The following is a 17,951-nucleotide window of genomic DNA, read 5'->3' as shown; positions in this document are numbered from 1 at the left end:
AAAGCAACCAGCTATCTTGGTCATAACACAAAAATAGATGTTAAAGTTAAAAAGAGGACAATGAAGATAAATGGAAACATTTATCTGGTCTTTGGGTTTAGAGACAGGAAATCTGTAAAGTCATGATCATACTTGTCACTTACTAAAACTGTCCCTCACATTCCTGCCTAGGAATGTTCCTGAAGGACAAGAGTGTCGCCGGGATAGGAGGCAATAAATATTTTAAAAATCCCCAGAGTGGAATAACCCAATTCCTGAAAAAAAAATAGATCACACCCTACAAACATGTTTTCTTAAAATCCAACCATTCTGGCAGACTGTTCTTAAAATTGCATTTCTTTCTCATTTGATTCTTCAGTTATGATAAATTTAGCACACTTTTCTTCTCAAATGTAGACCTGATGAAGAACCCGTCCAGCCCTCGGATGTCAGCGGGCAAGGGCCACTCCTCACTGCCGGGTGGGATAGAAGCGCTGGCTTTACTCTCCAAAATACTGTGCTTGGATTTTCAAAATGCACCCAGTCCTTTGAAGGCTGAATATGCACAGAGCACAGCCATTGACAAGCCACTTCTCTGAAATTACCCTGGGACAGAAGAGGACTGATTCCACAAGAAGGAAATTAATAAATTGCTCACTTTGGGTGCAACGTTCAGCTGCAACTGTCACTTAGGGCCGGTGTTCCTTGGGGTAAAGAAACCCGGGGACAAGGGGTGCCCCACAAGGGAGCAATCTAATCTCTTCCCAGGCGGGAGGCTCCAATTTTGTCTGTTTCATCACACACAAAAAGCTACGAGAAAACCACAAAGATCCAAGGCGATCCTCATGAGCTCTGAGAGGAGCAGGAAAGCAGCCTTATTTGCCCTTCGTTCTTCTCTCAAATCACACTCCTAAATCATTTAGAAATGAATGAATTATTTTCCAGGCTTGATAGCTATCTCTCAAACAGCCTGTAAGGATGCCCTCGGTAATCTTTAACTTGTTCGTTTTTGTTTGTTTGTTTTGCATTCAACATTGCTGTACTAAACCAAACTTGGTTTTTGAGCTCTGGGGAAGTCAGAGGCCAGGGGGAGACATGGAAATTCATGACTTGCTAACCACCTGCCCGAGAAGAGTGAGAAAACAGCTTAGTCTCCGAAACCAGTTAATAACGCATGCCTCGACAGCCATCTCCCCCGGCTCAGAGTGAAATGTTCCAGAAAGAAGGAATGCATCTTGATTCTATCCATTTGGCTAACTGCATGACTTTTGGGTGAAGGCCAGAGTGAAAATACTAGGATGATGGTATCTTTCCTTTCAGATTTATTCTCAAGGCTGATTCTGAAAGTGGCAGGTCTTTGGAAAGAAGCTCACCACCGAAAGTCCCCCGTTTGCTGCTCTGTGTTTACCTGGAGTTTCTTATTTTTCATTACCTTCCCAGTCTGAATTCAAACCAGGATGGGCTATCATAAGCCCTTTAGCGAATCTCCAACTCACCCAGTTCCCTTCTTTACATGCATTTTCCTCTAAATGCATCAGATAACTGTGCTTTGACTTCAGGGCATCAGATAACTGCGGTTGCCTTTATTCCATGGGTACATCTCCCTTGCTCCCCATTTCACAATGAAACCCATCCTTGGAGGAGAGAAAACCCCTCTCGAGTACCGCACAGGCCCCACGTAAACACTGCTGAAATCCTATTCGATCCCGCTGGATTTTTCTCTCATTAAGTATCAGCCTCTGACAAGTACGTTTTACAGATAGTGTATTAACCTTGGCAGAAAAATCATGAAAAGCTGTATTGAAGTCATGAAGTGGAACATGGCTCACTGTAAATAATACATAAGGCTGGAGTGGAAAATGGGATTTGTGTGATTAATGATGGAGCCCACGACCGTAAGACACCGTAATCAGGGATCTGCGTCTGAAACCAAAGTTCTAAAATTCTCCCTTCTCATCTCAACTTCACTTCCTAAGCTCACAGAATCTTAATGAGCCCCAAATACGGTAATTCACAGAGCTGACCGGAGGGAAATCCGAGGGTCGTGGGTGGCTCCACAGTCCAGCGTGGCCGTGGTCCCCTTAATCACCACGCGGTCCTCGGGAGGGTTAATGATGGACGTTCGATCTGAAAGACACAGGTCATAAGTCAGACAGAATTACATGCTTGTGAGTATCCCCCCTTGGAGGGTAATGAATTGGTCATCAGACATCAAAACCTCCAAGTTTTCTCCTGTCTTGGCAAAACATAAATGGAAGCACTCAGAAACATTCAGGGAATTGAAAGCAAGCCTTTCTGTACTGCCGCGAAGGAAGTCGAAACTTCCCATGCCTCTCGGGTCATCCCTGAACCTGTAAACCCTCTGCAAGAAAACGAGAAAGGAAGCTCATATGCAAATGTTTATTAGGTTCTACACTCTTTGGTAAAAATCTCGATTCTTTCCCAAGATAGTCAACAGTCTGGTAATTTCTACCCTGCATAGCACTTCCTGACTTTGCAAAGTGCTTTCATTTATGTTGTTTTATCAAACCCTCACAACTGTCTTGTGATATTACTAGTTCCAGCTCTCAGGATGAACACTGATGCCGATATGTGGAGCTGGTGAGGAGTGGGCGTGGTGCTAAGCGCAGGCCTGCCACTCCGTCCAGCCCTGCAGCCGCCCCACACTGCACAGCTGCCACCGCGAAGGCTCTGGTGACAGTCCCCACACTGCCCACCGCTGAGGTGGATGCTGCTCTGGTCCCACAAACAGCCTGAAACTTGGAAATCACAGGACTAAGTTCAGGGCCGAGCCTGACTGCTTGCTAGCGGGTGTCCGGAAAAATGTCTCTGGGCTTTCGTCTTCCTCTCTGGGAAAGGGAGCTGCCAACATCACTCACAGTTGTACAGAATGAATTCTTTACTGATGGGAAATGCTCTGCAGGCCACAGAAGTGTTGCACCGATCACTCTAGTATGGATATAATTTTGAATCTTAGCAGATCCACAAAATTTTCTAATGAGTGACCTATACAGACGCAGACAGCAGTTTTTCACAAGCCTTTAAATACCTGGTTAATTTTCAGGGACACGGGATGAATCAAAAGTGGTTAATGGAGTCAACTGTCAAATGGAACAAAACCTCTTTCTCAGTACTTGACAATATTCGAGGAATTTGGATTCATTTCTTTTAAACTCATGGTATTTTTAGAACACCTAATAAATTAGAAAGGGTCATTTATCAAAGTGGACACCAACTATATCATAGAAAAAGCCAAACGGATATGAAATAAAGCACAATAATTTAGTTTTCCTTCAAGGATGGTATTTTAACAAATTATTTACTCGTGAAAGTTAAAATTTTCTCTCATATAGACAGCTTTACAAAAATCTGTGAGTGCTGCCTTTTGCGTTTTTGGATAATGATTTTTTAGTAATATAGATATGGATGAAGAAGAGAGGAAAAGGTACATTGTTGAGTGAAGCCACAGTGGGTAGGAGGGCAGAAATACTTGGTAATCTAATCCTCATGTTCTGGAAAACAATTTATTCTGCATTTCAGAAACCTGTGTTATGGATAAAATACAAAGAAACAGAAGCTGGAGAAACAACAAAGATTTTTCTTTGAGGTCACTCCTGATATACAGGAAGCATTCACGTTTAATATACTAGGGGTGTTTTAGTTGGTTATAATCATAGTATAGAAAAAACATACTTTCTCTATGATTTTAATTCTTGATTCAGATTTCTTATATAATGCTTATAAAATTAAACAACTTAGCAGTTTTGTTATTTCAGCTAGTTTGGGATAACATGCTTACTCTACTGACTTTAAAAAGTCAATCTTTTCTCTCTCCTGAAATGTCCCCATCAAGTCTTTGAATACATTTTCTAATTATGCTCTTAGAAACTAAAAAATTAATTACTCAACCGACTTCTATAAATTAGTTGTAAAAATAATCATTCTCCTCTCATTAGAGAGTCCCAGGGCATGTTGACATCCCCTAAGCACAGATGACACGATGATTAAACCATGATTAATAGAAGGTTCCACATGGACCGTGGCTCTTACTCCACACGGTTAGTGCTGCAGATGCATTCAGGGATCCCTCTGTGTTGGCTGCGTAGCATGTGTAGTTGCCAGCATCCTGGATGAAGACAGGGGTTATCTGCAGACCCCCAGACTCAAGAAGCATGAACCTGGGGATCCGCACAGAGCCACTGGCCAAAATGTGGTTTCCTGAAGAGCAGCAGAGAAAACAGGAATGTTAGAACCTTAATGCTCAAAAGATGGTTATGTTTAGAGCCACAACCAAGAAAATAACTTGAGGAAATAATCAGAATAAAGTGGAAACTTTATGCACAAAAATAAGCCTGCAATATTTAGAATAAAGGAAACCAAGAATATTCTAATTGTCCAATATTGACAGATTTAGTTAAACAAATTATGATGCATTTTTGTGATTATCTTTGGGTGATTGACTTTGAATTTCTTTATTTGTATGAATTTGAAAAATTTCTATATAAAGCTATTATTACATTCTAAATCAGGAGAGAAAATAAATAAAACAGGGAAACCTCTTCCTATTTTTTAATCTGTAGTTTCCCAGATCTTCATGTTTACAGGCTGTGGTCTGAGTGCATGGATTACACCTCTGAGAGCTGAGAAGCCACCATGTGGTTTCCTGGTAGTGTGAAAAAGATAGAAGTTTTGAAGTTTCGCTCAGATAGTCCACGAGGCATGACCAGGTAATCTACACGCATCAACACAATTCAGCACGGATTTGTTACGATGGACTGCGTGTGCTGTTCATTTAGTGACGCGCACCTATCGTGTAGAAGGGGCTGTGGGACCACAAAGAAAGCCTGTGGAGTGCCACCACTCGTCACAGGAACTGAAAACACAGTTGGAATTAGGAGTGCCGCACATGTCAAATGGGGAGGATGCAGACGATCCTGTGCCAGAACCATCTTTCTTTCTTAAAAAAAAAAAAAAAAACGGTATTATTCTTAATTTTTAATATTAGCAGGGGAGAACGCCTTCATTTCACAAACGGGGAAACTGAGTCCTGGCAGTGCTACTTCACATCCAATACCCAGTATTTTAAGGAGCCCCAGCAGGCCTAAGGCACCTTGTGAAGGGCTTAGACAGAGGAAGTGACAGTCACACATTTTTCACAATGTCTCTCTCCTTTTCTAGACGGTGAGCTCCACGAAGCTTACAGGGTCTTGCCCGTCTTACTCACCCTTGTACCTCTGGCATCCAGCACCTGGTAAGTGCTCAATAAATGGCTATTTAATCTTTATTGAATGAATGAATGAGAGTGAGAATAATAAAACACAACCCCCGGCCCAGTGGGCTCATTTTCTGCGTTGGCTATGCCGCTGTGGCAGGCACAAGCTACCTACCTCTCTTCCACGTGATGGCGGGCTTGGGGGCCCCGGACACCTCGCACTTCAGGATGGCTGTCATCCCATCAGTAACCGTCGTGTCCACTGGAAGCTGAGTAAACGCCGGCGCGACATCTAAGCAGAGGAGTTAGTGAAATATTCAGCGTGTTGTCCCTCAGAAATGCTCAAACCAGCCTGGGGGAGTAGTCCATATGGACTTTTATAGAACTAATCACAGAGATAACTGTTGTGATAAAAAATGAGAACTTTTCAGGAGTGACTATAACCTCCCGTTATTCGTATCCCAGGAATTGCCATCTTTGTTTACAGCCAAAAGAGAAATACGGTCTCATGACGCAAGGGATGCACAAGTGGGCCAGCGCAGGAGCCCAGGAGGGACTGCATTAGGCGAATGTTAATGAGAGGAGGGACACTGATTGAGGTGAATCTGACAAGCTGCTTTCATTGTTAAAAACAAAATAGAAAAAGCTAATTTTTGAATATTAAATACCATCCAAAAGATGACACTTTCCAGGATCTGTTTTGACAGTTAAAATAACCTGATTTCAAGGATGTCAGTAAACAGTTTCTGGGAAGTGTTGTGGACCCCGAGTGTTGGGGGTCTTCTTGTTCACGGGGGACCGCATGTGTCCACGGGTCAGGAGTGGCTTAGGCGGGCTCCGGCGAGGGTTCCTCCGACCTTGTACTACTTTGATAACGAATAAACCGCAGAGCCCTTGACACCAGAGCTCTACATCTTCCAGATCTTGTGTGAGGGCCCCTGAGGTGCCCGGGCTGGTGCCCCCAGGAGGAGAAGTGGGCACAGCCGCCCGCCTCGCCCTTCGCCTGCTGGGAATCTCTACGAACCTCAGTGAGTTCGGTGGATTCCACCTGCAAAACACATCCCAGAGCTGGGGACTTCCCTCCACCTCCGCTGCGACCCACTGGGTGACACAGTGGCCTCCTAACTGGTCTCAAGCCTTCCGCTCTTGCCCTCACAGTGCATTCTACACCCAGCTTTGGGGTGCCCTTTGAGACCTATAACTGACACCCTGCCACTGCCCTGCTCAAAGCCCCCAAGGGCCCTGCTTACCCCTCCAGCCTATCCCCTACCCCGGCCCCTGCTCCTCGTCCTCGCCTGCGTCCTTTCTGCCTGCACACACCCCTAGGCTAGCTCGTCCCTCTAAGGCACTTGCAGCACCCCCTCCATGACATGCCCATCCCCCAGTATTTTGCAAGATGGGCTCCTCTTCACCTTCAGGTCTCAGCTCCAGGGCCAGCCCAGAGGAGCTGTTCCTGACCGCCGCCCTCTGAGGGAGCCCTTCCTGGTCACACGGAGGCTCGCCTGTTCTACTTTCTTCACGGCGCTCAGCTCCAGCTGAACTATCTTGTCCTTTGCTGTCTTTCTCCTCCTCCCGACCTCCTGTCCTGGAAGCATGAGAACCTTGCCTGTCTTCCTCGTATCTCTGTCCCCAAGCCCGGTGGACCCAGGGTGCCTGACACAGACGCTCAACAAATGTTTGTTAAGTGAATGAATACATATTGATTGCTTTACACATATATTTTCCTTTCATTAAAGGTGTTTTAATTTAAAAAAATCCATTTTGCAAAACCCTGTACTTACAAAACAGATAACATAGCATTATCATTATCATGTATTTATTTATTCACCCTCCAGTTGTCATGGGAACCAGTTTAAGTAGCAGTTTCATTTAAATTTCCAAACTGATCCTCACAAGAACCCTATGAGCTGGGCCGGGTTGGTTCCATGTTGAAGAGAAAACTGGGGCTGAGGGAAATTAGGTGAGGTGCCCTTGTCTCTCACTAGAGCAGGGGTCGGCAAACCACAACCCAAGGGCCAATCCAGCCTCTCGCCTGTTTTTGTAAATAAAGTTTTATCGGAACACAGCCACACCCACTGGCTTAGTATTGTCTGTGCTGCTCTCATGCTAATGCAGCAGGAGTGAGCAGCTGCGACAGAAACCACGTCCCTCAAAGCCAAAAATATTTACTATCTGGCCCTTTACAGAAAAAGTCTGTCAATTCCTGCCCCAGAACATCCTGGTCCACACTTGCAAGATAGGCTTTAAATAATTCTAATTGATCAAAACTCAGTTTCTGGCTTAAGTACCCAATATTGTTTCTACTGCTTGAAGCAATACTGGTTTCCTATGCTCCAAACTGGAGGATAAATTTGATCCCTGGGCAAGGTTCAAGGAAGTGACCCCTACTTTACCAAAATATATGCATGCATCTTTAAATATTTCCTCAGTCTCTTCACACGTTCTGGCTGACAAGAGCCATCGGCCCCCATACACGCTGACATTGATTAGTTTCTCAGTCGGCTCCCATCCCTGAGGATATCAGCATTTGCTTCCAAAGGGGCAACGTGGAAGGTACAATTCCATCATCACTAAATTCTACTTCATTTTAAAAGAACAATATTATAACTGTGGGAGATTAAAAAGAAAACCCACAGATACGATGAAAACCTTTACCTTTATTTTATTTTTCAAAGACAGAGTGCCAGAGTATTTTTGTTAATAGGATAATAAAAGAAACTCACAAAGGAACTATAATTGTTCAATAAAACTAAAATAGAGGATGAATATAAATGAATATAAAAAACTGGAAAAAAGATCAAAAGAAAAAGCTTAGGAATGAGCTATTCACTTAACAGTCCTTCCAGTCCAGAAAAATGGGGAATCTTTTTCTACGTCTCAATAAAGAGAAGCACCCAAGTGCCAGGAAAATGAAAGCTTACATAAGAACAGGGAGGCACCAAGGACTGAGGGGACAAGGGGTGCATTCACTGCTCACGGCCCTTGGCAGAGCTTCCCCAGGGGACCCACAAAACGATTAAGTTGTGCCTGAGATGAGGCTCTCCTCAGCTGGTCACCTCTGGCCACTGCACCCTGTCCATTTACCTCAGGGGGCTGAACAGTTCCTACCGTTTTCCGAGTGTGTCATATGGGGCAAAGGTCGGGAAGCTCTGCCTGAGGACCCAGTCCAGAGGGTCTGCCTCTGCCGACGGGCAATACTCACTGGTGACGTCCAGGTAGGTGTAGGTCTGGATCTCCCCTCCCTCATTAGTGGCAAAGCACTGGAAGATTCCGGAGTCCTCTGGACGCAGCTTCTGGATGCGCAGGCCTCCACTCGAGAGCACTTTGTATCGGGGATTCTGGAGCTTGCTAATGGAGATGGCATCCTTGTACCACTGGAGGGTGGGAAGAGGGACCCCTGTGTAGGAGTGGAAATAATTGGGCATTTAAAAAAAAATTAAATTTCGAGAATTCCTTACATGAGGACTGAGGCAAAATGTTTCAAAGGCTAAAATGGCCATATTTCAACAGGCATTTTCTTATCCATTAGTCCTTTCAACCACCTCGTAAGGTGTTATTTTTCTCGCCTTACATGAAGAAATCAACACAGAGAAACACTAGGTGGGAGAGCAGGTGCCAACTCCCGACACGGGGGCTGCAGGTCCTTCTGGGTGCCCGGGAGCCTGCAAGGGTTTGTGCTCTTGTCTGAAGAGAAGTGATTCCAGCTGTTATTGGCTTCCGGACAGACAGGGATAGGGAGGAAGGTCTCTGCTGCTCTGCCCAATTCTGTCACTCAGGGCTCGAGGAAGGGTCACAAGGGCAGGAGACAGGACGCAGCCGAGTCCCAGGTGGGTATCTTGCCAACTGTGCCGTCTCAGGCAGAGCACTTAACCTATCTTCATCTCTGTTTCCTCACACTTGGAAAGGAAGTGATCATCGCAACTCACAATGTCGTTGTGGAGATTAGTTGCGCCAATATATGTCAAACTCTTAGAGCCTGGCATGTGGTGAGCGCTCGGTGGGTAGTATCACTATTTATTATTACAACCAACAGCAACAAGAATGCGTGCGGTCTGTTAAACAGTCTCTGTCTAAGGAGCTGGGTACCACTGATCCAAGCGGAAGTCTGCTGTGTTGGAGGAGTGATTTCAGGCTACGTCACAGGCACATGAGACGCGTGTGGTTAAAGGTCGAGGAGCATAGGAGGTATTCAGTTGGAGATGTAAAAGAAGTTACCTTGGTCCCTAAGACACACGCCAGTGCAGCAGATGATGAGAGGAGCTGCGGGACGGTTCCATTCTTGTACCCCAACAGTGAATCGAGCTGAGCACTGCCAAGGCTTTGACCAAGAGGATGGGAGGGCCAGACTGAGGCTAACTGCCCCGCTGCCACTCCCAGGAGACCTCCTCACCCTAATGATAATGACAGTAAAAACCAAGGCCTCGAGTAGGCGATTCTGGAGCTACGCATGGTCTAGCCAGCCCACGCTGAAGGAGGTTCAGGTTGGCTTTGAGAGGGATACACCCAGGGGACAAAGGACAAGCTCACAAGGGCAGAGCTTGGTTGTAAATGAAGGGACCGTCCTCAGCCCAAGAACATGAGGACCTTGTCGCTCATCCTCCACATGGCTGTGGTCAGTACATGTAACCCAGGTGGTGATGCATGCACGCCCTGTTCCCCCCGGTGGCCTTGAAGCACGGGACAAGCCCTGACCAGGGAAACACCAGGCTCCTTCTCTTGGCAGCTTCTCCGGGTGCCTTGGGTGACTAGCAATAGGGGAAGACTCCTCCTTGAGACTTTTCCCTGACTCTTCCTGGAGCCAAGACGGGTCAAGCCACCCAAGAGGGGTGAGCTGGGGAGAGGAGAGAGGCTATACCTACAACTAGACCAAAGCACTCAAGACAACAAAGTCCTGAACTCTGGTGGGCCGTGTATGCCTATTGTGGGCCCAAGGGAAAAGCACAGAAATATCTAGGCTTATTTCTAGATCTCAGATGGTTCTGTACCTGTTTCCCCAAATATAAAATGAATTTAAATAAAACACATCTTGACGTGATTCATGGTGAAAAGCACACCCATATTCCTTGACTTAAGATGCTGTGAAGGTATAAGATGTCTTCTTCAATAAATAAAGTTAACGTCGTGGAATATTTCAAGATAATGCATCCTCATATTCTGTTCTTTGCCTTAATTACATTTCCTGTCACTTTTCATTAAATCAGGAAATTAAAAAAAAATCCATTTCAAGGTAAAAGCATAACCAGTTCATGTAAAATCTCATAATAGCAATTACATGATGTAGCTTTCATAAAGAATAACCGCTTCGCATGCTGCTATAGTTTCATTGTCAAAATTAAAAGAAAGCAGTAAATTATAGGATGGCAATGCAACGTTGAAAGACTTGTTCAATATGTATTTATAAGTCTAGACTTAACAGATAGTTTACCCTGTAGAAACCATGCAAAAAAGAGCATTCTCTTGTCAAGGAGAGGGCTTAAGATTGTCATTTATTGAAAAGTAATTGTTAGTATATAGGAAACTAGGTGTATTTCTATTTGGGGGCAATTTCATAAACAGAACTCTTATCCCTCGCAGTATTGTAAACTCTCGTTTCTAAAATACAAGCACTCTAAATATTTTATAGCTTCACTTTCACAGAGTTGTTGGCCTTAAAAAGCTCGTGTTTATATAAGAAAGAGAGCAATGTGACCAGAGTAAGGAAAATATTTCCATTTAAAATGCCCATTACTCTTCTCTTACGCTTTTCTCGCCCTCCCCTAGGCTGCCTTAGGGGAGCTAGAACAGAGAAGAACAGGAACAGAGCAGGTCCATCAACAGTGGCCACTGTGAGCTGACCAGGGGCCGAGAACCGGAACCACTGAGGAGGCAAATCTTTTGTTGTTGTTGCACAAAGCTCAGTGGACAGAGAGAAAGGGACTCGCAGCCAGACGCTAAACTCTACACTGGCCATCAGTACTGTTCAGAGCGACACCACCACTCCTTTTCAGAAATGAAAAATGACATGCAGGTACCTACGGATGAACAGTATTTGTTCTAATCCCAGGGCCTCACCTCTCGGAGAACCCAGGTGTTCTGGCCAAAGTGCTTGCTTTGGTAGCTGACAGATTTGGGTTTGGATCCTGTCTCCATTACTGTGTGACCCTAGGTAGGTTACGCGCCCAGTATTTAATGAGCAACTTCTACATGCCAGACACTGGGCGAGGATTTCACACAAAGTGTCTCGTGGCATCTTCCTGGCTCTGTGCTGTGAGCACGCAACTTAACCTTGCTTTCTAAGGTCTTGTTTTCATAAGTGAACAGTGAGATAATAACATCTCTCCTATGAAGCCATTTTTTTAAGATTTACAAAATTGTTAGTAATCCTTACCCTCCAAGCTCTTAGGAGAAAATATCCTTAAGATGGACAGATATTAACATAAAAAGAGGTCCTTTTTATTTCTTGACAGTTTCCAGAGCACTAACATAGCTTTTGTTAATGAAATTGTCTTAAAAAGCCTGTCTCTGTCAGAGGTTTAGTATAAGGACTTGTGCTGCCGGACATGAAATGGTGACTGTGGACAGCTAGTAATCAAGGCATAGGGACGAGGGGTGGAGTAACCTTAATAACAAAGAAAGTCGACCCAAAGCTGGAAAGGCAGAAAAATAAGATTTCAAAGAATTTACGGCAATCTCCCTTCCTACAGAGTGGATGTGGTCACCAGTCCCAATCACCCCGTGGATGAGAATGAATTTCCTGCCCCAAGCCCTGGGGGGTCGCCCTTTTGTGGAATCAGAGCATTTGAAGGGAGTCAAGAGGACAAGACTACGTCTCCCTCTGTTGGGATGGATGGGGTTAAGGCTCCCTTGCTGTTCCCTTGTGTAAATATTACTACCCCTGCTTTGTAGGCGAGGAAGCAAAAGCTCAGCAAGGTCAAATACCTTCCCCAAGGTCACAGGCCCAGTAACTGAGTTCTACTCCACTTCAAAGGCCCCATCGCCATCAACCTCTCCTTGTGATGACGACGAAGCTGCCCTGGCAAGTGCCATTTCCGTTCCTCCACCTCATGGCTGCTTGTCCAGCAGCCTCCCCCACTCACCCATGGCTTGACAAACGATGTCCACGGTTTCTTCCACTTCAACCAAAATCCGGCTCTCAGGTTCAGCAGTAAAATACGGTGGCTCTTTAAACAAGAAAAAGCAAAATAGCCCCTAAGCAAGAGAGGTATATTTCGGAAGACCCTTATAGCCTAAAAGAGTTTGAATTTCTTTCAAAAACTATTTTTGAAAACTTCATTAGTTACCATCGTACGCACAAACTCAGAATTCCGGGAGCAGAGGCCAAAGGCTATTTATATTCTAAGGTTTCAGAAAGCAAATTACTACTCAGAGCGATGGCTACTTCTCAGTTTATGGGCTTGAATCATGGAATATCTTAATTCACATTTTAGAAGGACTATCCCAAGAGGTTCATAAAGGTTTATATTTACAGCACAGTATTTTATAGGCTGGTTTGCTTCAGTATCTAAACTAAACACCAATTCATGAAGCATGTCAAATAAAGTGCCACAGCCAGGCACCGGGCCTATATCAGGGAACCGTGCAGCCTATTAACATATTTTTTAAAGTCTTAGCAGTTCTTCTTCTCCAAAATATAGATTTAATACTTCAATGGAATGCAAAATAATAGCTAAGAGATAAAAGAAAAAGGGCTGCAAAGGAAACTCTTAACCGCTTGTATATCTCTGGATACTCCGCTTGCCTACTCAACAAGAAAAAAATAGTGGTTGTATTAAACAATGAATTCCCCTGGAGAGTAAATTGCAATATTTTTCTCAGTTTATTCAGCAGAAATTCAATGGTGGCACAGCCAACTTGGTCACGTATTAAGGTGGTAGTGATTTCATTATCATGATAACAGAAGGCTGCTGTGTTCACATTCTGTGTGATAATTAATTTCTGGGCACTGTCTTCCAGAGTGGTTTCTTTTCATCGTAATTGCATAGAATGTGGATAAGATAGCTTGGCATGCCTCCTCTATTGACTGTATCTTTAAAACAGGGTGGAACCTAAAAGAGGGAAAAGAGAAACGAAAACTTAGCTTTTCGAAGAAATGACTGAGGAGAATGGGCTGAAGGTTCCTCAATGCGGGCAGAGTTAGGTATCAATCCTGCAATTACCTGGACCACTCAAGCGGAAATGGTCCTCCTGAATTATCCACTCTGGCCTAAGTGATGGCTGCAAATTCACTAGGCGGAGGCAGGATTCTCTACTTAGTGTTGTGTGTGTATAGACCGGGCCTAGAGACATCCTGCAAAGATTTCCTCTCTCTCATTTTCAAGCTGGTCTTCATTGCCCACTCATATATTCACACTCAGACCCCTCTCTTTCATCAATAATCATGATCGCAGCCTTATTTCTATTCTAACTCTACAGTAGCTGCATCCTGCCAAGGCCCTTCTGTGCAGGTCAGGCCCCATATTCATCAGTGAACGCTAAAGTCGCTATCTACTGGCACGATCTGGTGGAAGGGATGTGAGGGGAAAATGGGAAAAATAAGCTAAAACATCAACACTTGCCTATGATTAATCACAGTTTTCCTTTTTCATATTGAGCTAATTGTAGAGTCCCAAGCAGCTGTAAGAAATAATAGAGAAAGCTCCCCAGTGTCCCTTACTCAGTTTCCCCCAATGGTAACATCTTACAAAACTGCAGTCCAACCAACATCACAACCAAGATGTTGACAGTGAAACAGGTAGCCTTCGGTATTCACCTCTCTCCAGTCGTGCCTGTACTCTTGTGCGTGTGTGTGTGTGTACTCGAATGAGCATACGTATTTAGATCAGTGCAGTGTTATCACTTGTGTGGGTCTGTGTATACACCATTACAGTCAAGATGCAGAGGGGGTCCCTCACCACAAGGATCCTTCATGCTGCCCTCTCGTAACCACGCCCATCCCAATGTCCCCTCCCTCACCCCTGGCAACCACTCATCTGTTCTCCATCTCTATCATTCTGTTATTTCAAGAATGTTATATAAATGGAATCACACAGTATGCAACCTTTGGAATTGGCTTTTTTTCACTCAGCGTAATTCCCTTGAAATTCATCCAAGGGGGTTACACTTAGATGATAAAAATCCATACGTATAAATGGTCAACATCTACAGGAACAGACAATTCCCCAGGTATTGACGACAGATACTGTCTGGCACAATGGCCCGACATCCCAGTGCTGCCCTTTCCCACTCTGCAATTCCCCATGGCTTCCCCCAAGTGCCAAGGAAGAGGGACTTAGTCCAGGGCCAGAGACAAGGGGTACTCCTCACACAGTGATCAGAAGCGGCTGGGGCTGAGCAAATGCATGGCTCTGGGGCAGCAGTGCATTAGGGACCTCCAGCCCCGGTCAAGGCCCCTCCTCTTTGGGCACCACCATCCCCCACTGCAGCCAGCTACCATGGGGGCTTGGCACAAACCCACCTGCTCCATATACTCCGAGGCACCTGCTACAGAGCCGCCAGGCTCCTTGGGCAGCGTCTGGAAGGCAGCCTGCCAGCGTCTGCAAAGTGCTGTCTCTCTCCTTTGGAGTCAACACCCAGGCAAGTTTTAGTAGCTGAAAACTAGGAAGCTTGGGAATGGCCTAGGCAGAGCATGTTTGTTCATTTACTGATGCTCTTGCCCTGTTCCAGAAAGTCTTCCAGGTGGCTGAGCAAGGAGAGTAGGTGTGGAGCTGCCAAAGGCCCTGAAAGGCCCACAGCTTCTGCCTGTAATTTCATTACTTTCCCCACATTACATATGTTACGGTTGCGCTCACTGCTGACCCTTCATATTAACCCAACTCAACAGGTGCTGGGAAAATTTTTCTCTCGATCCCTAGCTATTTTTACGCGTAGTCAGCTACAAGAGAAAGAAATCGGGGAAAATATCAGGCATATCAACCATGAAAAGACTGCGTCGAATACTGGGGAAAAATCTGTTGTGAATTAGTCGTCCTGCGCATAGACTTTTTCAACCACTTAATTTTCAAAGGGCAAGTGCATGTCTTAGCTAATCGGCAACAACTCTTTCTAGAAAGGGTACCCTGCCAACATTGGCACACACTAGACTTTTAAAAATTTATCACAACCGCAGCCAATAAAACCGGGGATTGAAACTAACACTTTTCTCTCTTTTGAAACAATATGAAGACATCGGGAAAATGTTCTCATCCCCTGTGTGAAACAGGAGCGTTAGGAAAAGGCCAGCCAAGCTGATGATCCTTCACATCTGGCCATGGGCCAAGGGCAGCAACTCTAGAAAGCACGAGCCTCCAGTCCCACAGTCTCAGAACTGGAGGCGGGGATACTTCCCGGGCAGCCCCCAAACTGGGGCCTCTACCAAAGCCCCCACTCTCCAAAATGCCAGGGCGACAAGTCCAGGTTCTGGTCCGATGGAAGCAACCACAGTGGACGGTCCACATATACCAGTGATTCCTCATGCTCTCCTGCTCCAAACCCTGAATCTGAATTGCAGGGCCTGCTCTGAGTAGAGCTTGCTGCAAGACCCAAAGATGCTACCTGCCCTGTCTTCCGTTCCCCTCCAGAATGACCATCTCAGGAAGCAGCAAATCCCATGGTGTGCCCTTGACTTGCCATCATGGTCCACACTTGGGTGCCTTTGTCCATTGTGGTGGGAAGAAGGGCCCCAAAGATGTCCCTACCCTACCCCCTGGGATCTGTGAATATGCTATCCTACATGGCGAGAGGGACATTGCAGATGTGATTAAGGTTTTGACCTTAAAACAGGGAGATTATCTTGGATTAGCTGGGTGGGCCCAATCTCATCACAGAAGCCCTTAAAAGCAGGGAACCTTCTCCAGCTGCACGCAGGAGAGATGAGTCGCAGTGTGAGAAGGACTGGCCTGCTGCTTCTGGGTGGGAAGATGAAGGTGGGCATAAGCCAGGGAATGCAGGCAGCCTTTAGAACCTGATAAGGACCCCAGCCAACAGCCAGAAACGAACAGTGTCCTCAGTCCCGCAACCACGCATCCTAGACTCCGCCAAGCCCCCCGAAGGAGCCGGGAAGTGGATTCTCCCCCAGAGCCTGGGGATAAGAACCCAGCCCAGTCACAGCATTGATTTCGGCCTCAGGAGACGTGGAACAGAGAGACCAGCTGAACCCAGAACCGTGAGGTAATGTATCTGTATTGTTTTAAGCTGTTAAGTTGTGGTCGTTTCTCACAACAGCAATACACAAGCAGTATACTTCTAGTTCCTCCACATGGAGTGTCTTCTTGGCAAATTCGAAGTCAGTCTTCAAGATCAGCCCTGGTGCCCCTTCTCCAAAGCCTTGCTGACCTCCTCAGGCAGGGTCCGCCCCACCCACGTACCCCTGTGGCACCGATGGTCCATGTTTGTGTGGTTTGCCCATATGGCGGTCTCCCCTACCACACTGGAGGTTTCTTCAGAGAAGAATGTTGTCTTAGTCATCTCTGTATTTTTAGTACCTTGTACAATTTCAGAGAAGACATTTAAAAACTATCTACTGGAAGAAGAGATGAAGGAGATTACCAAAGATCTAAAAGCCTTCAACTCCTTAGGGAGGAAGTGTGTTTTATTCATCTTTGCAAATCCTCCTCCTTCATCTTCCACCCGTGCCGGCACCAGCTGAGAGCTGAGCTCACACTATGAACTCAATCAGTGACTGGGGGACGAACAGAGAAGGCGGAAGATGGAGGGGAGCCTAGAGGGACAGACAGTATACAGAAGAGCTCACTCCCTGCTCTCTCCGTATTGGATTCCTGCTCCATCGTGAGACACCAAGGGCTGGCCTGCCACTCCTGCATTCAGAAGCAAATGACCCAAACATTATTTGGTGTTTGCCTCACGCAAATTTACCTTTTATTTTAGAAGCAGTTCTGTCATAGCTCTATTTTCTGAGCTTCATTCAGTAACAAACTGCCATACAGTTATGTTCCACAGATGTGACAGGGTACCAATAATTAACTTGGGTATTTCTAACATAAGTCATATGTGAAAACTGTTCAAAAAGACATCTTAAGTTTATCTGAAACCAATGCAAGTTACAAGGCAGGTGTTCTCTGTAAATCGCCATGAGTAGAGGATTATGTTCCATGCAGGATTCTGATCTGGCCTGAACTGTTTGTGGAAGTCCCTCTGCTGCCATATGCCAGGAGAGCCCCCAGCCCTGCAGCTGGCAAGTGAGGGTCAGATGCCCCTTGCCACCATCTTAGCTCTCATTATGCTGAACCGTAACCACCCTGTGAAGGGATTGTCTTCCACATGAGAATCCTTCATGCTGGGACCATGACTCCATCTTCACTCCACTGTCCTCAATACCTAGCACAGTGTCTAAGATGTAGACTCAAAAAATATTTTTGTAATAAGTGGAGGAAGGAAGGAAGAAAACAAGGAAGGAAGGAAGAGGGCAAAGGGAGGGAGGAATTTTCAGTTGGGATACAGACACAAAGAGGGCTCAGTCTCAGCTCTAGAAGACCTTAGAGCACAGCTACAGAATAACTCCTCAACTGTAGTCTTGGTATCAGTTGAGAGATGTTACAAGCAATTTGTTATTTTAATAATAGTTAAGATATTGGAATTTCTGAATGATTTTGTATTAAAAAATCAGAATAGATTTGAGATATATAGAGATAGCTCTCTACAATAGTTACTCTCACTGACTTGAGTATTTGAGTGGGAGTGAAAGAGCCAGCGTGCCAGGATATGCACGCTCGTGGGAGCAGGACAAGTGTGTGAACGGCAGTGCCTCGTGTGTGATGCGGAGAAA

At 45.4% G+C, this 17,951-nt stretch overlaps 1 protein-coding gene across 3 annotated transcripts in view; it reads right to left on the bottom strand.

Moving 5' to 3' along the window:
- SDK1 (sidekick cell adhesion molecule 1) overlaps positions 1-17,951 on the bottom strand; it is an 865,901-nt gene that overhangs the window by 231,813 nt on the left and 616,137 nt on the right. For all 3 annotated transcript variants that reach the window (XM_070484134.1, XM_070484135.1, XM_070484136.1), the window contains 5 exons: positions 12,268-12,351; positions 8,394-8,588; positions 5,367-5,483; positions 4,030-4,197; positions 2,004-2,106 (listed from right to left, as the gene is read on the bottom strand). In XM_070484134.1, the coding sequence (XP_070340235.1) occupies positions 2,004-2,106; positions 4,030-4,197; positions 5,367-5,483; positions 8,394-8,588; positions 12,268-12,351 (667 nt within the window). The remainder of the gene's footprint in view (positions 1-2,003; positions 2,107-4,029; positions 4,198-5,366; positions 5,484-8,393; positions 8,589-12,267; positions 12,352-17,951) is intronic.

The sequence above is a fragment of the Equus asinus genome, chromosome 14, assembly GCF_041296235.1.
Source record: "Equus asinus isolate D_3611 breed Donkey chromosome 14, EquAss-T2T_v2, whole genome shotgun sequence".
In the NCBI taxonomy this organism is placed as follows: domain Eukaryota; kingdom Metazoa; phylum Chordata; class Mammalia; order Perissodactyla; family Equidae; genus Equus; species Equus asinus.
The sequence above is the reverse complement of the archived record's forward strand: the minus strand, read 5'-3'. Positions and strand labels throughout refer to the sequence as shown.